Raw genomic sequence first — 16,506 nt, forward strand, 5'->3', positions numbered from 1 at the left:
GTAGGTTTTATAAAGATCAATTATTATGGAGATGCTTTGTGAACCTGAATGGGCATCCTTGAAGGAAAGACGAATTTGTCTTTGCTAAACACTGTTGCAAAAATTTATAGAATTAGTTGTAGAATGATTGTACTGCTGCCATCAAATGCTTCATGTAAGGACTATGAAGATAAGATAAAAGAAATTGGAGCTTGTGTGGAGGCATAAAGGCAGGTGTTTTTCACCCTCTCTCTTTGCGAGTGGAACAGAGATGAAGTGACTAGTAGAAGTACAAGGTACCCCCACTATGCACCAAATGGTTGCTTGTTGCGTATGTATGGAGATATACATTAATACCTCAATGTAAATCAGACAAAGAGGCTAGGAAACCAAATGTTGGATTGACTGCCATAGAGAGATACTGTTAGAGATGAAGCTTTTGCAGATGAAATGTAATTACTTTTTATCAAATTTGCAAATGAAACTTTGGGGGCTTTACCAATTATTGAAGAATTTAAAACTGAATTTCAGTTTTTGTGTTTGTCACATATATAATTTGACACACACAACTATTGTCACAGAACAAAAAAAATCCTTAAACAAATGGGAAATTAGATTTTGAGTGCCTGGAATCACCAAGTCCCAGATTTTAGAACATAAAATATTCGAGAGGCTATACAACCAATTAAGCTTGCTGCTGTTCTCTGAATCATTTTACTTTGCAGTGGGTCAGATACTTAATGACCTGTTTGACCAGTACTATTTAGATTTTCAGTGAATTCCGTAGTTCACTTCAGACAAATCTCAGGATTACACTTCAACCAAGGCCATGATAAAAAAGAATTGTTGAATAAGTGACATTCTGTTTATGGAGATGGTGATTGACTTATTGTAAGGTATTACTTTTTATTTTTGACTCAATCACTTTTTTTATGACAGTCATAACTGGTTTCATATGCTATGGGCATCAAAACATGAACACTTGTTCATCAGATGCCACCCATAGCTTCCGAGGATAGTATTTGAGAACTGAAACAGGTTCTATATCTACATCTACATTTATACTCAGCAAGCCACTGAACGGTGTGTGGCGGAGGGCACTTTACGTGCCACTGTCAATACCTCCCTTTCCTGTTCGAGTTGCGTATGGTTCGCGGAAAGAACGTCTGCCGGAAAGTCTCCGTGCATGTTCGAATCTCTCTGATTTTACATTCGTGATCTCCTCGGAAGGTATAAGTAGGCGGAAGCAATATATTTGATACCTTGTCCAGAAACGCTTCCTCTCGAAACCTGGACAGCAAGCTACACCATGATGCAGAGCACCTCTCTTGCAGAGTCTGCCACTTGAGTTTGCTAAACATCTCTGAAACGCTATCCGGCTTACCAAATAACCCTGTGATGAAACACGCCGCTCTTCTTTGGATCTTCTCTATCTCCTCTGTCAATCTGACCTGGTATGGATCACACACTGATGAGCAATACGCAAGTATAGGTTGAACGAGTGTTTTGTAAGCTACCTCCTTTGTCGATGGACTACATTTTCTAAAGACTCTCCCAATGAATCTCAACCTGGTACCCGCCTTACCAACAATTAATTTTATATCATCATTCCACTTCAAATAATTCTGTACGCATACTCCCAGATATTTTACAGAAATAACTGGTACAAGTGTTTGCTCCGCTATCATATAATCATACAATAAAGGATCCTTCTTTCTATGTATTTGCAATACATTACATTTGTCTATGTTAAGGGTCAGTTGCCACTCCCTGCACCAAGTGCATATCCGTTGCTGATCATCCTGCATTTCGCTGCAATTTTCTATTGCTGCAACTTCTCTGTATACTGCAGCATCATCCGCGAAAAGCCGTATGGAACTTCCGTCACTATGTACTAGGCCATTTATATGTATTGTGAAAAGCAGTGGTCCCATAACACACCCCTGTGGCATGCCAGAGGTTACTTTAACGTCTGTAGATGTCTCTCCATTGAGAACATGATGCTGTGTTCTGTTTGCTGAAAACTCTTCAATCCAGCCACACAGCTGGTCTGATATTCCGTAGGCTCTTACTTAATCAGGCAACAGTGCAGAACTATATCGAATGCCTTCCAGAAGTAAAGGAAAATGGCATCTACCTGGGAGCCTGTATCTAATATTTTCTAGGTCTCATGAACAAATAAAGCGAGTTGGGTCTGACACGATCGCTGTTTCCGGAATCCATGTTGATTCCTACAGAGTAGATTCTGGGTTTCCAGAAATGACATGATTGTGTCATAAAAAGTGATAGAATGAAAATTAAAAATAACACCTTATTCTCTTCTTTATTTGTTTTTCCTCTCTTGTGCACTTTATCTAAAAATCTTGTTTGATTCTAGACTATATAAAAGTTTATGATTCAAATGCATGAAAACTAATTTCTATTTTGTATCACTTACCAGATGTGCTTTTCTCATAAATTTGTTGCTTCTCAGTTTTATTCAGATTCATTGTTGGTACGGGATTCTGGATACGGACCATAATATATGTAATAAACAGTTCCCAAGTTTTCTATATACACATATAAACCCCCTTCCCTCCCCAGTACGGAGTACTGCTTATGAGCACTGAGGGGGCGGGAGGGGGGGAGGGGCATGTGGGTGTCAGCATCAGCATCGGTGTGAGTGGTTCGAGGCAGCAGAAGCACAACTGGAAGCTCCATCTCGGCGGGTCGGTGTGCAAAGGTGCAGAGGGCGGCCACTCATCCAACTGTTAGTCTGAAACCAGCGTGGGCGACTGATGCGTCGGCCAACTTGGGAGTAGTGGTATGTGAGCGGAGGCGGCGTGTGAGCATGCCTTCCCTGAATGCATACTGAGCCGTCTGAAGAAATGGAAGCTCGAACACATAATGGGTCACACTCTTGTGGGAGGGACAAGTTGCGCACTATCTTGACTTTGAGTTCCTCAGTGAGGGTTGGGTCTGTGCTGTCGGTGAGCAGTACAAGCACATGATTATCTAACACCATAATTGATATGTCATCGACTTGGTCAGGTGGTACGTTGCAGCGCAAAACAAAGGACGGGGCATCTGCATCTCTAGTACCTGAAATGTCTTCTAAACTTGTGAATAGGGATGATGATGACATGCCTGAGGAACCCGTGAACTGCAGTGGTGACTAGTTGTACGGAGAAAATCCAACTGTAGGTTAAACGGACTCATTAGCATGTTCGTCAAAAGGACATGTGCTCAGGCAGTCCAACTGGGATGGCAGAGAGGTGTCGGAGTCTACAAAGGCAGGCTTGAGCCTGTGTAGAGAAACTGTTTGCGGATGATCTTATATCATAATGTCAAATGTCATCTCGTCCCTCCAGAGTACTTCTAAGGGGCCAAGGTAAGGGGGTTTGTAAGGGTTGTCTGACAGAGTCGTCCCTGAGCATGACATGTGAGCAAGTTCTGAGTGCGGTCAGCATGTAAGTGTCATTTGGGGAATGGCTGACAGGTGGGTGTAGCTGGGTGTTTCTAAGGTGTGCACGCATCCTTCTGATAAAGTCTGGAAAGGAGGGGGACTCCTCGGGATCTTGGGTGAGAATTAGTTCCCCAGATAAAACCAGAGTTTTCCTCTGGTGGGTTGCAGAAGGCGTCCACCAGTGGTTTGTGATCAGTAAGAATGAAGAAAGGATAGCTCAATGTCAGTGGCAGAAATGTTTGACGGCCTCGTACACCGCCAGAAGCTCTCTATCCAAAGGGGAGTATTCCTTCTGTAGACAGTTTTTTGGAGAAGAAATGAAGTGGTGAAACCGTGTCACCTTTGCTCTGTTTTAATACGACCCCATCTGTGATGTCGCTGGCGTCCGTACTGATGAACAAATTGGCAGATGGATCCGGGTGGGCGAGTATGAATGCGTGAGCTAAAGCTGTTTTAAGAGCCCTGAAAGCCTCTAGCATGGGTTCAGTCCAATGGACTGGTTTAACGTCCAAAGTTTGTTAGCCGGAGAGTGAGTCCGTCAGCAGGGCCTGCGTGGCGGCAGCAGAAGGTAGATGACAGTGGTAGTAATTTATAGTACCTAGGAAACGTCAGAGTTCTTTGTATGTAGCTGGGTGTGGAAGGGGATAGACTGATAGACTGCACATTGGATTTGGGAGGCTGTATTGCATCTGCAGAGACAGTTTAACCCAGAAATGTCACAGAAGACTGATGCAATTGGAATTTTTCTTTGTTGACCTCAACACCGTTGGAGGCCAAAGTCTGGAGAACCTGGGATAAATGATCGTCGTGGTCTTCAGTCAATTTGCTGAAAATGAGTATGTCATCCAGGTATGCAAAGCAGAACTCAAATCGTTGTAAGATTGAGTCAATGAAACGTTGCCGCATTCTTTAAACCTAATGGCATGAAGTTGTACTGGAACAAACCGAGTGGCGTGATGAGTGCAGTCTTTAGAATGTCTTCCAGCACTACGGGACTCTGGTGATAAGCACGTTTGCAATCAATCACACTGAAGATTGTGGTGCCCGATAACATATGAGTGGAATCGTTTATGTTTGGCATGGTTCAATTGTCCATGACAATGCAAGCATTTAAATGTCTGACTTGGAGTTTTGTGATGAGTGGAGTGCAATGAGGTGTAGCCGTTAGCGTGAGTGGGAAAAGGTGGCATGAAAGTCATATGCCTATTACACAAGCGCGGCATGCACTTGTTTGTAGTGGTCAGCTGTGCGTGCAGCACAGAGCAGAGTGAGGCGCACAGCAGCTGTCTGTTGTTAACTTTGCGTTGGGCAACCGGCACAGGCAAGTGAGGTGCTGATGTCGCGCAAGGGACAGAGTGGCCGCAGAGTTGCTTTGCAGGTGCGCGGGAGAGGGGGAATGTTTATCATTAAGCAGGACGGCTGCCTGTGTAGTGGGCATGGTCATGCTGCATGAGCGACTGTTATTAGAGACACTGCTTGAAACATGAGGCACTGCACGTAGTGGGCACTTGGACGGTGCGGAGGTTACTGAACACGAACCGTCACATGCAGTGAATGTTTTTGAATTAACCTGATGAATGTTTGAACTGATGCTTGGTGATGAAGTTCGATCTGGTGAAAGGACTGCAGATTGCAGTTTCAACAGCAAGGTGCTGGCCGCAGCAAGCTCGTTGTAAGTGTGAGCAGTGCATTGTTTCAGCTCGTTGTTCTCCCAGCAGAGGTGCACTGCTGAGTCGTATTCTGGAAGTACTTTAGTGGCACAGGTCATAATCTTGCCTGCGAGTGCAGAACACTCTGACTAAATCCCATGCTGCAGCAGAAACGGAACGAGGAGAATGGGTGCCAGAGCACAGTATCTAAGTGTTAAATGGGTGATGTAACACTAAACGCTGGACTATGTTTGGGGAGAGCTTGTAATGGGACAAAAAATCCATACCGAGAATTGGTTCATCAATGTCGGCAATGTAGAAGGTCCATGGGAAACACAGAGAACGGGGTAGGTGCACCATCACTTTCACAGAACCGACAGTTTGTAACGTTGATGCGTTGACAGATCATAGGAGAGACTTCCTTGGTGAAAAGTTGGTAGTAGCCAACAATCAAGGTATGACACATGTCAGCACCAGTGTCAATTAGGTAGACAAACTGCAATGAAATATCTGTCACGTATAAACGACCGCTCAGCCGAGGGAATGAGTGGATGGAGTGCAATGTTAGGGGACGCTTGTGAAGTTCCCTGCAGGACTCAGCGTCACTTAGTTCCTGCAGTTGGCATTTGGGTGTTGCCGCAAGGTAACCTGCACTTCTTGGCCTCAGCCCCAAAACTCTTGTGGTACCAACAGTATGGATGAGCTGGAAGTGGCGGTGGCGTTGACTGTGATAGCGGCGGAGGCTTGTCCTCATTGATCTGTTCTGGGATGTAAACCAGGATGTCTGGAGCGTGGGTGTTTCTTGAGTGCTCAGAAAGAGAAGAGAGTGAAAGAGTACTGCTTGGCGTTGTGGAAGGCTTGAAATTGGAACAGGCCCTGCCCCTGCCTACAGACGGCCAGTAAACAGGAGGTGTAGTGTCACACAGTGATGGTGGATGAGCTGGGTATTTCTGTTGCAGGAGCGCATACAGCTGATCTGCACTGCATAGGCGAGAACCAATAGACTCAAAAGAGTGCAGCAGTAGGTGTATCTGTCTGTCGGTAGGTAACTTGGCAGACCATACCGCCCACAGGCTGACATCTGGTATTGTGTGTTCACTCATAAGTAAGCCGAGACGGCGCCAAAGTTGTGACGGAGTGTGGTCCCCCAGATGCTCCTCGTACAGACTCTTGATTATCAATTCCTGTGGCGAGCAGACAAGGCTGTCCAATATCATTTTCATGGTAAACTCGTACTTTGGTGGAGAAAGTAGGAGATCACAAATTAAATCCGAATGATCGTGAAGGTGTGTGGCCAAACATAGAAACTTAGAATTGTCATCAGTCACTTGAGGCAGCTCAAAGAGGTGCTCCACCAGTGTGACCCATGAAACTGGATTGTCCTCATATAGGGGAGATAGCTTGGGTAGGCAGCCTGGAGGTGGAGACGGAGGGCTTCGGCATGTCTTGGAAGGCCTGCGGTCTTGTTGCACAAGAGTTCATGGTGGGATCCGGCATCGCTGGAGTGGAAATGTTACTAGCACACACGTTCGGAACAATGGCTGGTTGTAATGTCTCTGAAGATGCCCGAAAACCTGACGTGGCAGGCACGGTTGGTACCGCGGAAGCAAATGGGCAAGGGCGCGTAATGAGAGCCCATAAACTGGATCAAAAATTGCAGGAATAGCACTGACATTGCGCAACTTGAAAATGACGCTGGAGGTCGGCATGGCAGACGCAGATGCTACTGCGGAAGGAGCAAGTGGTTGTATGGTCAGAATAAAGGCCCCCTGTGGGTGGGGGGGTGGGTGGGGTTGGGAGGGGGGGGGGGGCTGATGGACTGGAGCTTAAAGTGGCAACAATGAAAGTTTTCCATGTACACTGGCCACGCACCCTTCGTGGTAGGACCATAAAACACTGGTGTGAAACCTGTTGGCAGTCGCACTGTTGTAGTACAATGTTGCTGGGTGAAGAGGCTGTGTTGAGTGCATTCCCTCGTGGTCGCGAAACTGAGCCGCTGATCTGGTGGTTTGTTCTGGTGAAATGGTTGCATAAAAATGTCTGTTACTGATTTGTGAGGAAGGCGAGGCTGGCTAGCTTGGTAATAGTTGACTACGTGTGTGTTTTGCACAGATGGTGGTGTTGCACACAGCACTTCTGTAACCGACATCGTGGCATGTAGAGGATCAAAGCACATGTGTGAATTTTGGTCCCTTTGAACTTCGTAAGAGCGAATGATCGTCACACTATTTAGTAGATTGTCTACTTCAGTTTTCACTTGTTGTTGTGCGTAATCCGGTGAAACAAAACCTTAGTCCATTGTCTGGGGTAACTGCATAACACTCAGTCGTTGTGGAGTTGCTAAAGTAGAGTTTATCCTCGTCGAAGATCGTAGATCATTGTCTGTTAGCTGCAAAATAACCAACAGCGGAGGGTTATGTTGGCCTGGTTGTAAGAGCTGGGCCTCCAAATCTTCGTAAAGAATGTTCGGTGATGTAGCCATGGCTCCATATGTGAAACCTGTTGATTCTATACGACCAGTGCGGAAGTTGTGGAAGACATAGAACTTTTTGTCCAGGGTCACCAATATGGGATTCTGGATACGGACCTTAATACACGCAATAAACAGTTCCAAAATTTTTTATATACAGATATGTTGTTGTTGTTGTTGTTGTTGTTGTGGTCTTCAGTCCTGAGACTGGTTTGATGCAGCTCTCCATGCTAATCTATCCTGTGAAAGTTTCTTCATCTTCCAGTACCCACTGCAACCCACATCCTTCTGAATCTGCTTAGTGTAGTCATCTCTTGGTCTCCCTCTACAATTTTTATCCTCCACGCTGCCCTCCAGTACTAAATTGGTGATCCCTTGATGCCTCACAACATGTCCTACAAACCCATCCCTTCTTCTCGTCAAGTTGTGCCACAAACTTCTCTTCTCCCCAGTCCTATTCAATACTTCCTCATTAGTCATGGGATCTACCCATCTAATCTTCAGCATTCTTCTGTAGCACCACATTTCGAAAGCTTCTATTCTCTTCTTGTCCAAACTATTTATCATCCATGTTTCACTTCCATACATGGATACACTCCATACAAATACTTCCAAAAATGACTTCCTGACACTTAAATCTATACTCGATGTTAACAAATTTCTCTTCTTCAGAAACGCTTTCCTTGCCATTGCCAGTCTACATTTTATATCCTGTCTACTTCGACCATCATCACTTATTTTGCTCCCCAAATAGCAAAACTCCTTTACTACTTTAAGTCTCTCATTTCCTAATCTAATTCCCTCAGTATCACTCGACTTAATTTGACTACATTCCATTATCCTCGTTTTGCTTTTGTTGATGTTCATTTTATATCCTCCTTTCAAGACACTATCCATTCCATTAAACTGCTCTTCCAAGTCCTTTGCTGTTTCTGACAGAATTACAATGTCATCGGCGAACCTCAAAGTTTTTATTTCTTCTCCATGGATTTTAATACCTACTCCAAATTTTTCTTTTGTTTCCTTTACTGCTTGCTCAATATACAGATTGAATAACATCGGGGAGAGGCTACAACCCTGTCTTACTCCCTTCCCAACCACTGCTTCCCTTTGATGTCCCTCGACTCATATAACTGCCATCTGGTTTCTGTACAAATTGTAAATAGCCTTTCGCTCCCTGTGTTTTACCCCTGCCACCTTCAGAATTTGAAAGAGATATATTTTACCACATATTTTACCATATATTTTACCATAAAGACTGATGCAAATGAACTTTGCATGAAGAACAAAGGCAGACTGAATTAAAAATGGCAGCTCGTCAGAGCAGTTAATGTTCTAAAGATTGTAATTTGTGTGGTCGATGCGATCTATCAATGCCACATTGGTAAATAAAGATTAATTTCATCAAGCGTCTCCACTGTCTTGTAATGTTATCACATCAGCTGGAGACTGCCATACTTCTCACAGTAGTTTAAAATTGAACTAAACACTGGTAAAGGAGAAATTCAATAAGGGAGGAAAATGTGATAAGAAGCTAAGAAATAAATGCTAATTACTGAAACTTTTTATTTCCTTTTATTTTTTTTTTTTTTTTTTCAATGTTGAAGTTTTGAAGTTTATGTGTCTATGGAATTTTGAATGAACCATGTAGCTTTTATCTACAGAGTATCTAATAGCAACAGTGAGCAACTTTTTCAACTAAAGTCAAAAAGTATAAATCAGAATGACAAACACTACACGTATATAACATCTGTAGTTCTTGCTTCTCCATTTAGTAATCATGTTTAATGCATTTGAGCTCAAGAACTACAGTGTAGAAAGAGTTGACCTTTATGGTCTATTTAAAAGTTGTTGTAATTTTACTTTTGGGACTATGACTACATGAAAATGTTATTAGAATAGTCAGATATTTATGCTGTTGGGCTGTGGCGTGTTTTTAAAGTTAATTGTCCTTTAGCAATCTTATAAACAGATTAACAGAAAATTTCTGCAACTTTTGTCTTATCTGTTCCAGGATCGTAACACCTTCCACAGATTTGATAAGTTCAATGCAAAATATAATCCCATTGGTGAGAGCAGGCTGCGAGAAGTTTTCCTCAAGACAGACAATTATCTTAATGGAAAGTACTTCGCTCGCATCATCAAGGTATAATAAAGTTTTGTGTTTGTTAAGGTTAATTGCTGTATTGAGAGTTTATTTGCTGTTACTGCTTCATTTACTACCACTGCTTTTGATGCAGAAGCATGCTGTTTGAAGGTAATTACTACACCGCGGATTTTAGGTAAAAACCTATTTTGTTCCTGAGTTCCTATTTACATAAAAATTTGTACTTATGCGTTTCATGACTATTTACACTTAATAGCATTAATTCTATAAGACCTAAAAAAAGCCAATTTTGACGTTAGTGCCTATTTTTGCCTATTTCAGCTTTAATATCCTAAAAAGTGCCTATTTCATCATATAAGACTGTGGCTCCAAGTTTTTCCACACTATACGGCAGATGGAAAAAAATATTTTCTGCCCAGCGTGAAGCAAGGTGGCTAGTTGAGATGCGCTCATGCTTCGTATTTGCCTAACACTTTGGTCTTCTTTTATTTTTTTATATCCCTATCCCTGTTAATGTTTTATTATTCATATGTAAATAGGAGATCACGGATTTTTAGGTTAAAATCTATTTTTTTTCCTAAGCTCCAATTTGGATATAAGTTGGTACTTATGCATTTCATGACTAATTAAACTGAATACTGTTAGTTCTATAGGACCCAAAATTGAGTATTTCGATGTTGACGTCTAATTTTGCCTGATTCGGCATCAAAATCCTAAAAAGTACCTATTTCGTTAATCTGACATAGAGTTCTTGTGTTTTCAAAGATTAGAAAAAGGAAATAAACTTAGGGCTTTACGTCTCGTCGAAGGCGAAGCTCGTTAGATACTGTTTACAATTCCTTTGCTTGCTTTACTACCAATAGCACTCGGCACGGTTGAATGGTCATCCATCCAAGTATGTACCGAGCGCGACAGTGCTTAACTTCGGTGAGTGAATGGGAACCAGTCAAAGATTTGAGTTACATATTAGAATCGAACGTGGGAGTACTAAATGTTATATTTGAAAATATTTCATTAGTAGGATTCTGGCCAGCTGTGTATTTTCGCAAAGAAGTGGTTTCATAGGCCTTAAGCTGAGCACGCATTAAAAAATAACAATGTTAATCGTAGACGCCCTCTATAGCTAAATTACTGCCCTTCACGCATTTTCTCGTTGCTGTCTACAGGCAGTCCTATCAAACTACTCTGTTTTGTGAAAGGTGTTATACGTGAATTTTCCAGTTCGAAAAATAATTTGCCAGTAGTGAGATGTTTTCATCTGAAGCACCGGTAGATTCCATTCGCTTATACAGAAGGGGTGGCCACCTGTCAGGTGTCATATGTCCAGCAATGAGTACGGTACTTCCCCTACTCTACTTGCTCCCATGCACCGCAGTCTTTTAATTTCTTTTTATTTCTCTCCTTTCCGTTACTTACCCCCTCCCCCTTCGCACCTTCTCTCCTGCCCTCCGTATAAACTGCAACACTTCACTGTCTGCTACTCCCACCATACTATCCCTCCCCCTCCCCACCCCAGCCTCCTCCTTACCCCCACCCAGTCGCCACTCCAATCATGCACAGGTGCTGCTGCTCGCAGTGTGGTTTCAGCTCTCTGAGACGTCACATGTGCGTGCAAGTTGCATTTGTGTGTGTGTGTGTGTGTGTGTGTGTGTGTGTGTGTGTGTGTGTGTGTGTGTGTGTGTGTGTGTGTGTGTGTGTCTACTGCTGACAAAGGCCTTAATGGCCGAAAGCATCAATTGTGTGAGTCTTTTTGTTGTGCCTGTCGCGACTCAGCATCTCTGCTATATGGTGAGTGGCAACATTAAAGAACAAATCGGAGATAATATCAGCCATCAGAACCATACCTCTGTCAAAAGCTATTATGACAAGAAATGGGGACTGAATGAAGGAAAATATAGAAGGTTAACTGATAACAGATTTTCCATCCTGCTTCTGTTTTTCGTTGCAGTTATGAGTCAGTCAGGTGGAGTAGTAGTTAAGAATTTTGAAAGTTAATATTTAAGATTCCAGTGTAAAAGAATGCTTACCATTTTGACCTCGAAGGACACTAAACAAGCAGAGGATTTTTACTGTGCATTCACATCCCTCATCTAAATATGATTCGGAATTCATAAATTTGCATCTATTGCTGCTGATGGAGCACCTAACATCGTACGCAGCCATGGAGGATTTGTTACCTTGCGTGCAAATGACAAATATTTCCTACCTTTCTTTAAGTAGCATTGTATCTGCATCATTTGTGGACATATTCTGAACATGGCAAATGTTATGAGTATGGTAACAAAAATTATGAATTCAGTTAGCTCTGTTAAGAGACTTGGATAGCCAGTATGGAGCCCTGCTATTGTATACCAAAGTTCAATGGCTGAGTAGAGATATGGTTCTAAACAGATTTAGAAAATTCACAACTACATGATTTGAGTAGTTATTGAAAAACACACACACAGAATTTGAGCTTTCGCAACCGGCGGCCGCTTCGTCAGGGAAGAGGGAAGGAAAAGGAAAGATGAAAGGATGTGGGTTTTAAGGGAGAGGGTAAGGAGTCATTCCAATCCCGGGAGCGGAAAGACTTACCTTAGGGGAGGAGGGGGGGGGGGGGGGAGGGGGGGGGGGAGGGAAAGGATAGGTATATACTCGTGTGTGTGTGTGTGTGTGTGTGTGTGTGTGTGTGTGTGTGTGTGTGTGGTGTGTGTGTGGGTGCATATATATATATATATGTGTGTGTGTGTGTGTGTGTGTGTGTGTGTGTGTGTGTGTGTGTGTGTGTTTCGTACAAAACCTTGACACATTTTTTTAATGCAGTCAGAACTGTCATGTCAAGAAACATTATTGGATCTAGAAGCTGCAAAGAAGTACGTGGCCAACCTGACAGCACTGATGAGAGTTTGAAAACAGATTTTATACAGAAGGCAATGTAACCTGTTTGAGATCTCATAGCTCACAGTTTCCAAAAAATGGCTGTGGAAGATACTTCAAGTAAAATAAGTATTCATTTCTCATGCTGTGAGACTGTACTTGAAGAGGAAATAATTTGAATTCAAAGTGATATTTCCTTAAAGTCAGATTACAATGAAGGTAACTCTTGGAAATTAGTGAGAGTAAAAAACTATCCTAACTTTGTAAAAATGGCCTCAAAATTTTTATTGTCTTTTGGATCAACTTATCTATGTAAGATAGCATTTTCAATTATGAACATAGTGAAATGTAAGTGTATGAACACCATAAAAAGACTGATTCTCATATTTCAGACTGTGTAGGATTGGTTCTGACCAATTACTCACTAAACTTTTTTCAACATTTATGATGGTGTATATTTTAGTTTTTTTTCCCTCATAATAGTTGTAAACAAAGCATAAGACTATAGACAGTGAGATACTGAACGAAATGGATTTGGCTGTCAAGGGGGCAATGCATGAAGCGTTCAACAACCACCATAGCAGAATACTGTCAAATGATCTTTCACAAAACCTAAAGAAATTCTGGTTGTATGTATAGGCAGCCAAGTTCAGTCTCCAGACACTCATGGGCAAGACAGGAACTGAAGTTTGGGGGCATTAAAGCAAAAGCAGAAATTTTAAATTCCCCTTTAAAATGTTCCTCTACAAAGGAAATTGCAGGTGTTGCCTCAATTTAATTCACCCACCATTGCAAAGATGAGTGATAAAGATATTGTTTAGCATCAGTGACGTTGAGAAACAGCTGAAATTGTTGAAAGCAAAGCTACACAGTCTGAGGGAATCCCTACCTGATTTTGTATCAGATTTGTCACACAGTTAATCTGTCTTTTAACCAGAAAATAATGATGATCCCTTGAACAAAAACTGTGCCCAGTGATTGGAATAAAGCACAGGTCACATCCATGTATGAGAAAGGTAAAAGATATGGTCAACAAAAATGACTGTCCAATATCCTTAACATCCATTTATTGTAATATCTTAGAACATATTCTGAGCTCAAATATAAGGAGGTACTTCATACAGAATGAACTCCTCCACACCAACCAACACAAGATTCCAAAAACATCAATCTTGTGAAAACCAACTTGCATTTTTCCCATATGACATCCTGAAAACCATGGATCAAGGCAGTCTGCTTGATGCAGTGTTTCTTGACTTTAGAAACGCATTTGACTCAGTACCACACATACAATTACTATCAAAATTATGACCATATTGGTCTCATATGAGATTTGTGACTGGATTGAGGATTTCTTCGTGAGGAGGACACAGCATGTTATCTTGGACAATGTATCATCAGCAGATGCAGAAGTAACCTCTGGTGTGCCCTAGGAAAATATGTTAGGATCTTTGTTCTTCATGTTGTATATTCATGACCTTGCCAACAATGTTAAGTGACCACAGACTTTTTTCAGGGGGTGCAGTCATTTCTAATGAAGTACTATCTGAAAAAAGCTGCACAAATGTTCAGTCAGAATTAGTAAGACTTCAGAGGCTTGAAATGTTCGCAAATGTAAAACTGAGCACTTAAAAAAAGCGTAATCCTTCAACTTGTACAAATGCTTGGATTTAACAATTTGTAGGGATATGAAATGGACAAACACAGTGTTTGTCATAGGTCATGCAGATATCAGACTGCAGTTCATGGCCAGAATAACCCATGGGAGAGTATCACAAATATGCTGAAAGAACTGATCTGGCAGATGCCTGAAGATAAATGCAAAGTTACAGTTATAGATTACACAAAAAGTTTCTGAAACCAACTTTAAATGATAGATTTGGGAATCTACTACAGTCCACTACATATTGCTCCCATAGGGATTCTGAAGACAGCATTAGATTAATTACAGGACACACAGAGGCATTTAAGCCATCGTTCTTGTGTTCCATATGTGAGTGGAACATTAAGAAGCCCTGATACTTGGTTCAATGGAACATAGCCTCTGTCATGAACATTGGTTTGCAGAGTATTAATGTAGATGTAGTTAGAATTCAGAGATGCTTGACAAAAAGCATGCATGATGTTAATGAACCAAAATCACAGTTGTTCTGGCCACTCTGGTAGACTATGAATATTGTTTGAGAATGTATAGACCTGCTCCCACAAATGACACCAAATCAGGAAGTATGTGAGGTGCAAGAAAAGTAATGTTTCTTTGTTTCAATGTCAGTGATAACGAAGGTTAGAATTATAATGCAGATAGTAACATTCATCTTTTGCAAAGGATATTGAATGTAAAAGTTTTTAAGAAAGGTTGCCATCTCTCTTGAATGTTATATATCAGTGAAGATTAGATAAACTTGTAATAATACATTTCACTTCAGCAATTATTCTGTGTCTGGAGCTATATGCACTTTGTTTTGTTACAGTTGGGCAACAATCTGCTCTGTGTAAACCAGAAGCTGATATTACGTTCTACCCCTTTGCTAAATCATTTATATTACAGACCCTGTCTCAACAATGTTTGAATCTTTTACAGTGGCATATGATTGATGTGTTAAGAAAAGCAGTGGGTGTAGATTGGAACCCGTTGGCATCCAAAATTGTACCATCTCTTCAGCCAGACAAATCTACTCAGTGTGTGTTGACTCTGGAGAACATATTTTTGCTTGCTGTTTGCTAAATATGGAAAGAACCATTGGTGAGGTTTTTGTTTTCATAGCACTCTAACACGAACAAGTATAGCATAATCCATGTGCTAAAACACTTTTGTTAAATCAAAGGAAAGTCCTTCTGTTCTAAATTTAGCCTTTATCTATAAAAGTGATTCATACGCACAAAAAATAAGTTGCATTTTCTATTGGCTCTTCCTTCCTAAATCCAAATGTGAGTCTGGTAACAAATTACAAGTAATGTGATTTTTTTATTGCTCTTAAACATTTTCTTCTCAAGAATGTTCATCAAAGCTGGTAGCAAGATATTAGGCTGTGATTCTCTATGTTATCAGGTTCTCCTTTTTATAAAGAGATTTACCAATGACTATTTAGTTCTGTTTTAATTTGTGTGGAAACTGCTCAAGAACAATTGAACACATGACAATACAATACAATACAATACAATACTAATGATAAATCACTGTAGTCATTAAGTCATTTCAGTTTCCTTCTTCTTTGCTTCCTGTATCCAAATCTGAAAGCAATTAAAGGTTCTGCATACTTATGTGTAGTGATACCATTTTGATTTAACTGATTGGCGACTCCATGGTGTGTTGTGTGCACCACGACCAAATAGAGGATGGAATTGGAAGGAAAATCAGCATTGGCCATATTTTGTTGTTTTATTGTCAGCAAAATCGATTTTCGGTCACTTAGTGACCATCCTCAGTGCTGTAATATACAATTAAAATTGGTAGGCACTGGTATCAAGCTATAACCACTCTAAGTATTGACAGAAAGTGGCTGTTAAATATCTATCTGTCTCAATTGAACCACCAATTGTTTAATTCTCCCATAAAAGATATGTAATATGTTGACCACGCCCACCTTCTGCTGTGATACTTCATTCACAATCGATCATATAATTTAATTTTATCTCTAAGACCTACCTTCACTCTTGGTGTACCGTATTGTTTTAGCTTGGACATTTTGAGCAATTTGCAGTACTGTCTATAGTGAAATATTTTAACTGTCATATGACTATTCTTCATACCTTGACACAGTTCTTGTGCCCTGCTTGACACTGAATGCTATTACAGTAGTTATCCAATATGGGTACTTATTGGTACTACTTTCATATGGAATTTTCTAATGGAAAAGAACTAACAAAGAATGTGATTATTATTATTATTATTATTTGAAACTCATGCACATTGTTCAAATACTCGTTTTGTTCAGCATTTTGAAATGGCAGTAGATTTGAGTTAAATATGATGTACATGTTATCTTCTTTGTTTTCCGCC

The 16,506-nt window shown here is 41.1% G+C and overlaps 1 protein-coding gene across 8 annotated transcripts in view; it reads left to right on the forward strand.

The window, feature by feature from the left end:
• Positions 1-16,506, forward strand: part of LOC126360846 (AMP deaminase 2) — a 425,281-nt gene that overhangs the window by 338,939 nt on the left and 69,836 nt on the right. For all 8 annotated transcript variants that reach the window (XM_050007748.1, XM_050007744.1, XM_050007745.1 and 5 more), the window contains one exon: positions 9,558-9,689. In XM_050007748.1, coding sequence (XP_049863705.1) covers positions 9,558-9,689 — 132 coding nt within the window. The remainder of the gene's footprint in view (positions 1-9,557; positions 9,690-16,506) is intronic.

The sequence above is a fragment of the Schistocerca gregaria genome, chromosome 1 (genome assembly GCF_023897955.1).
Source record: "Schistocerca gregaria isolate iqSchGreg1 chromosome 1, iqSchGreg1.2, whole genome shotgun sequence".
Taxonomy (NCBI): Eukaryota; Metazoa; Arthropoda; class Insecta; order Orthoptera; family Acrididae; genus Schistocerca; species Schistocerca gregaria.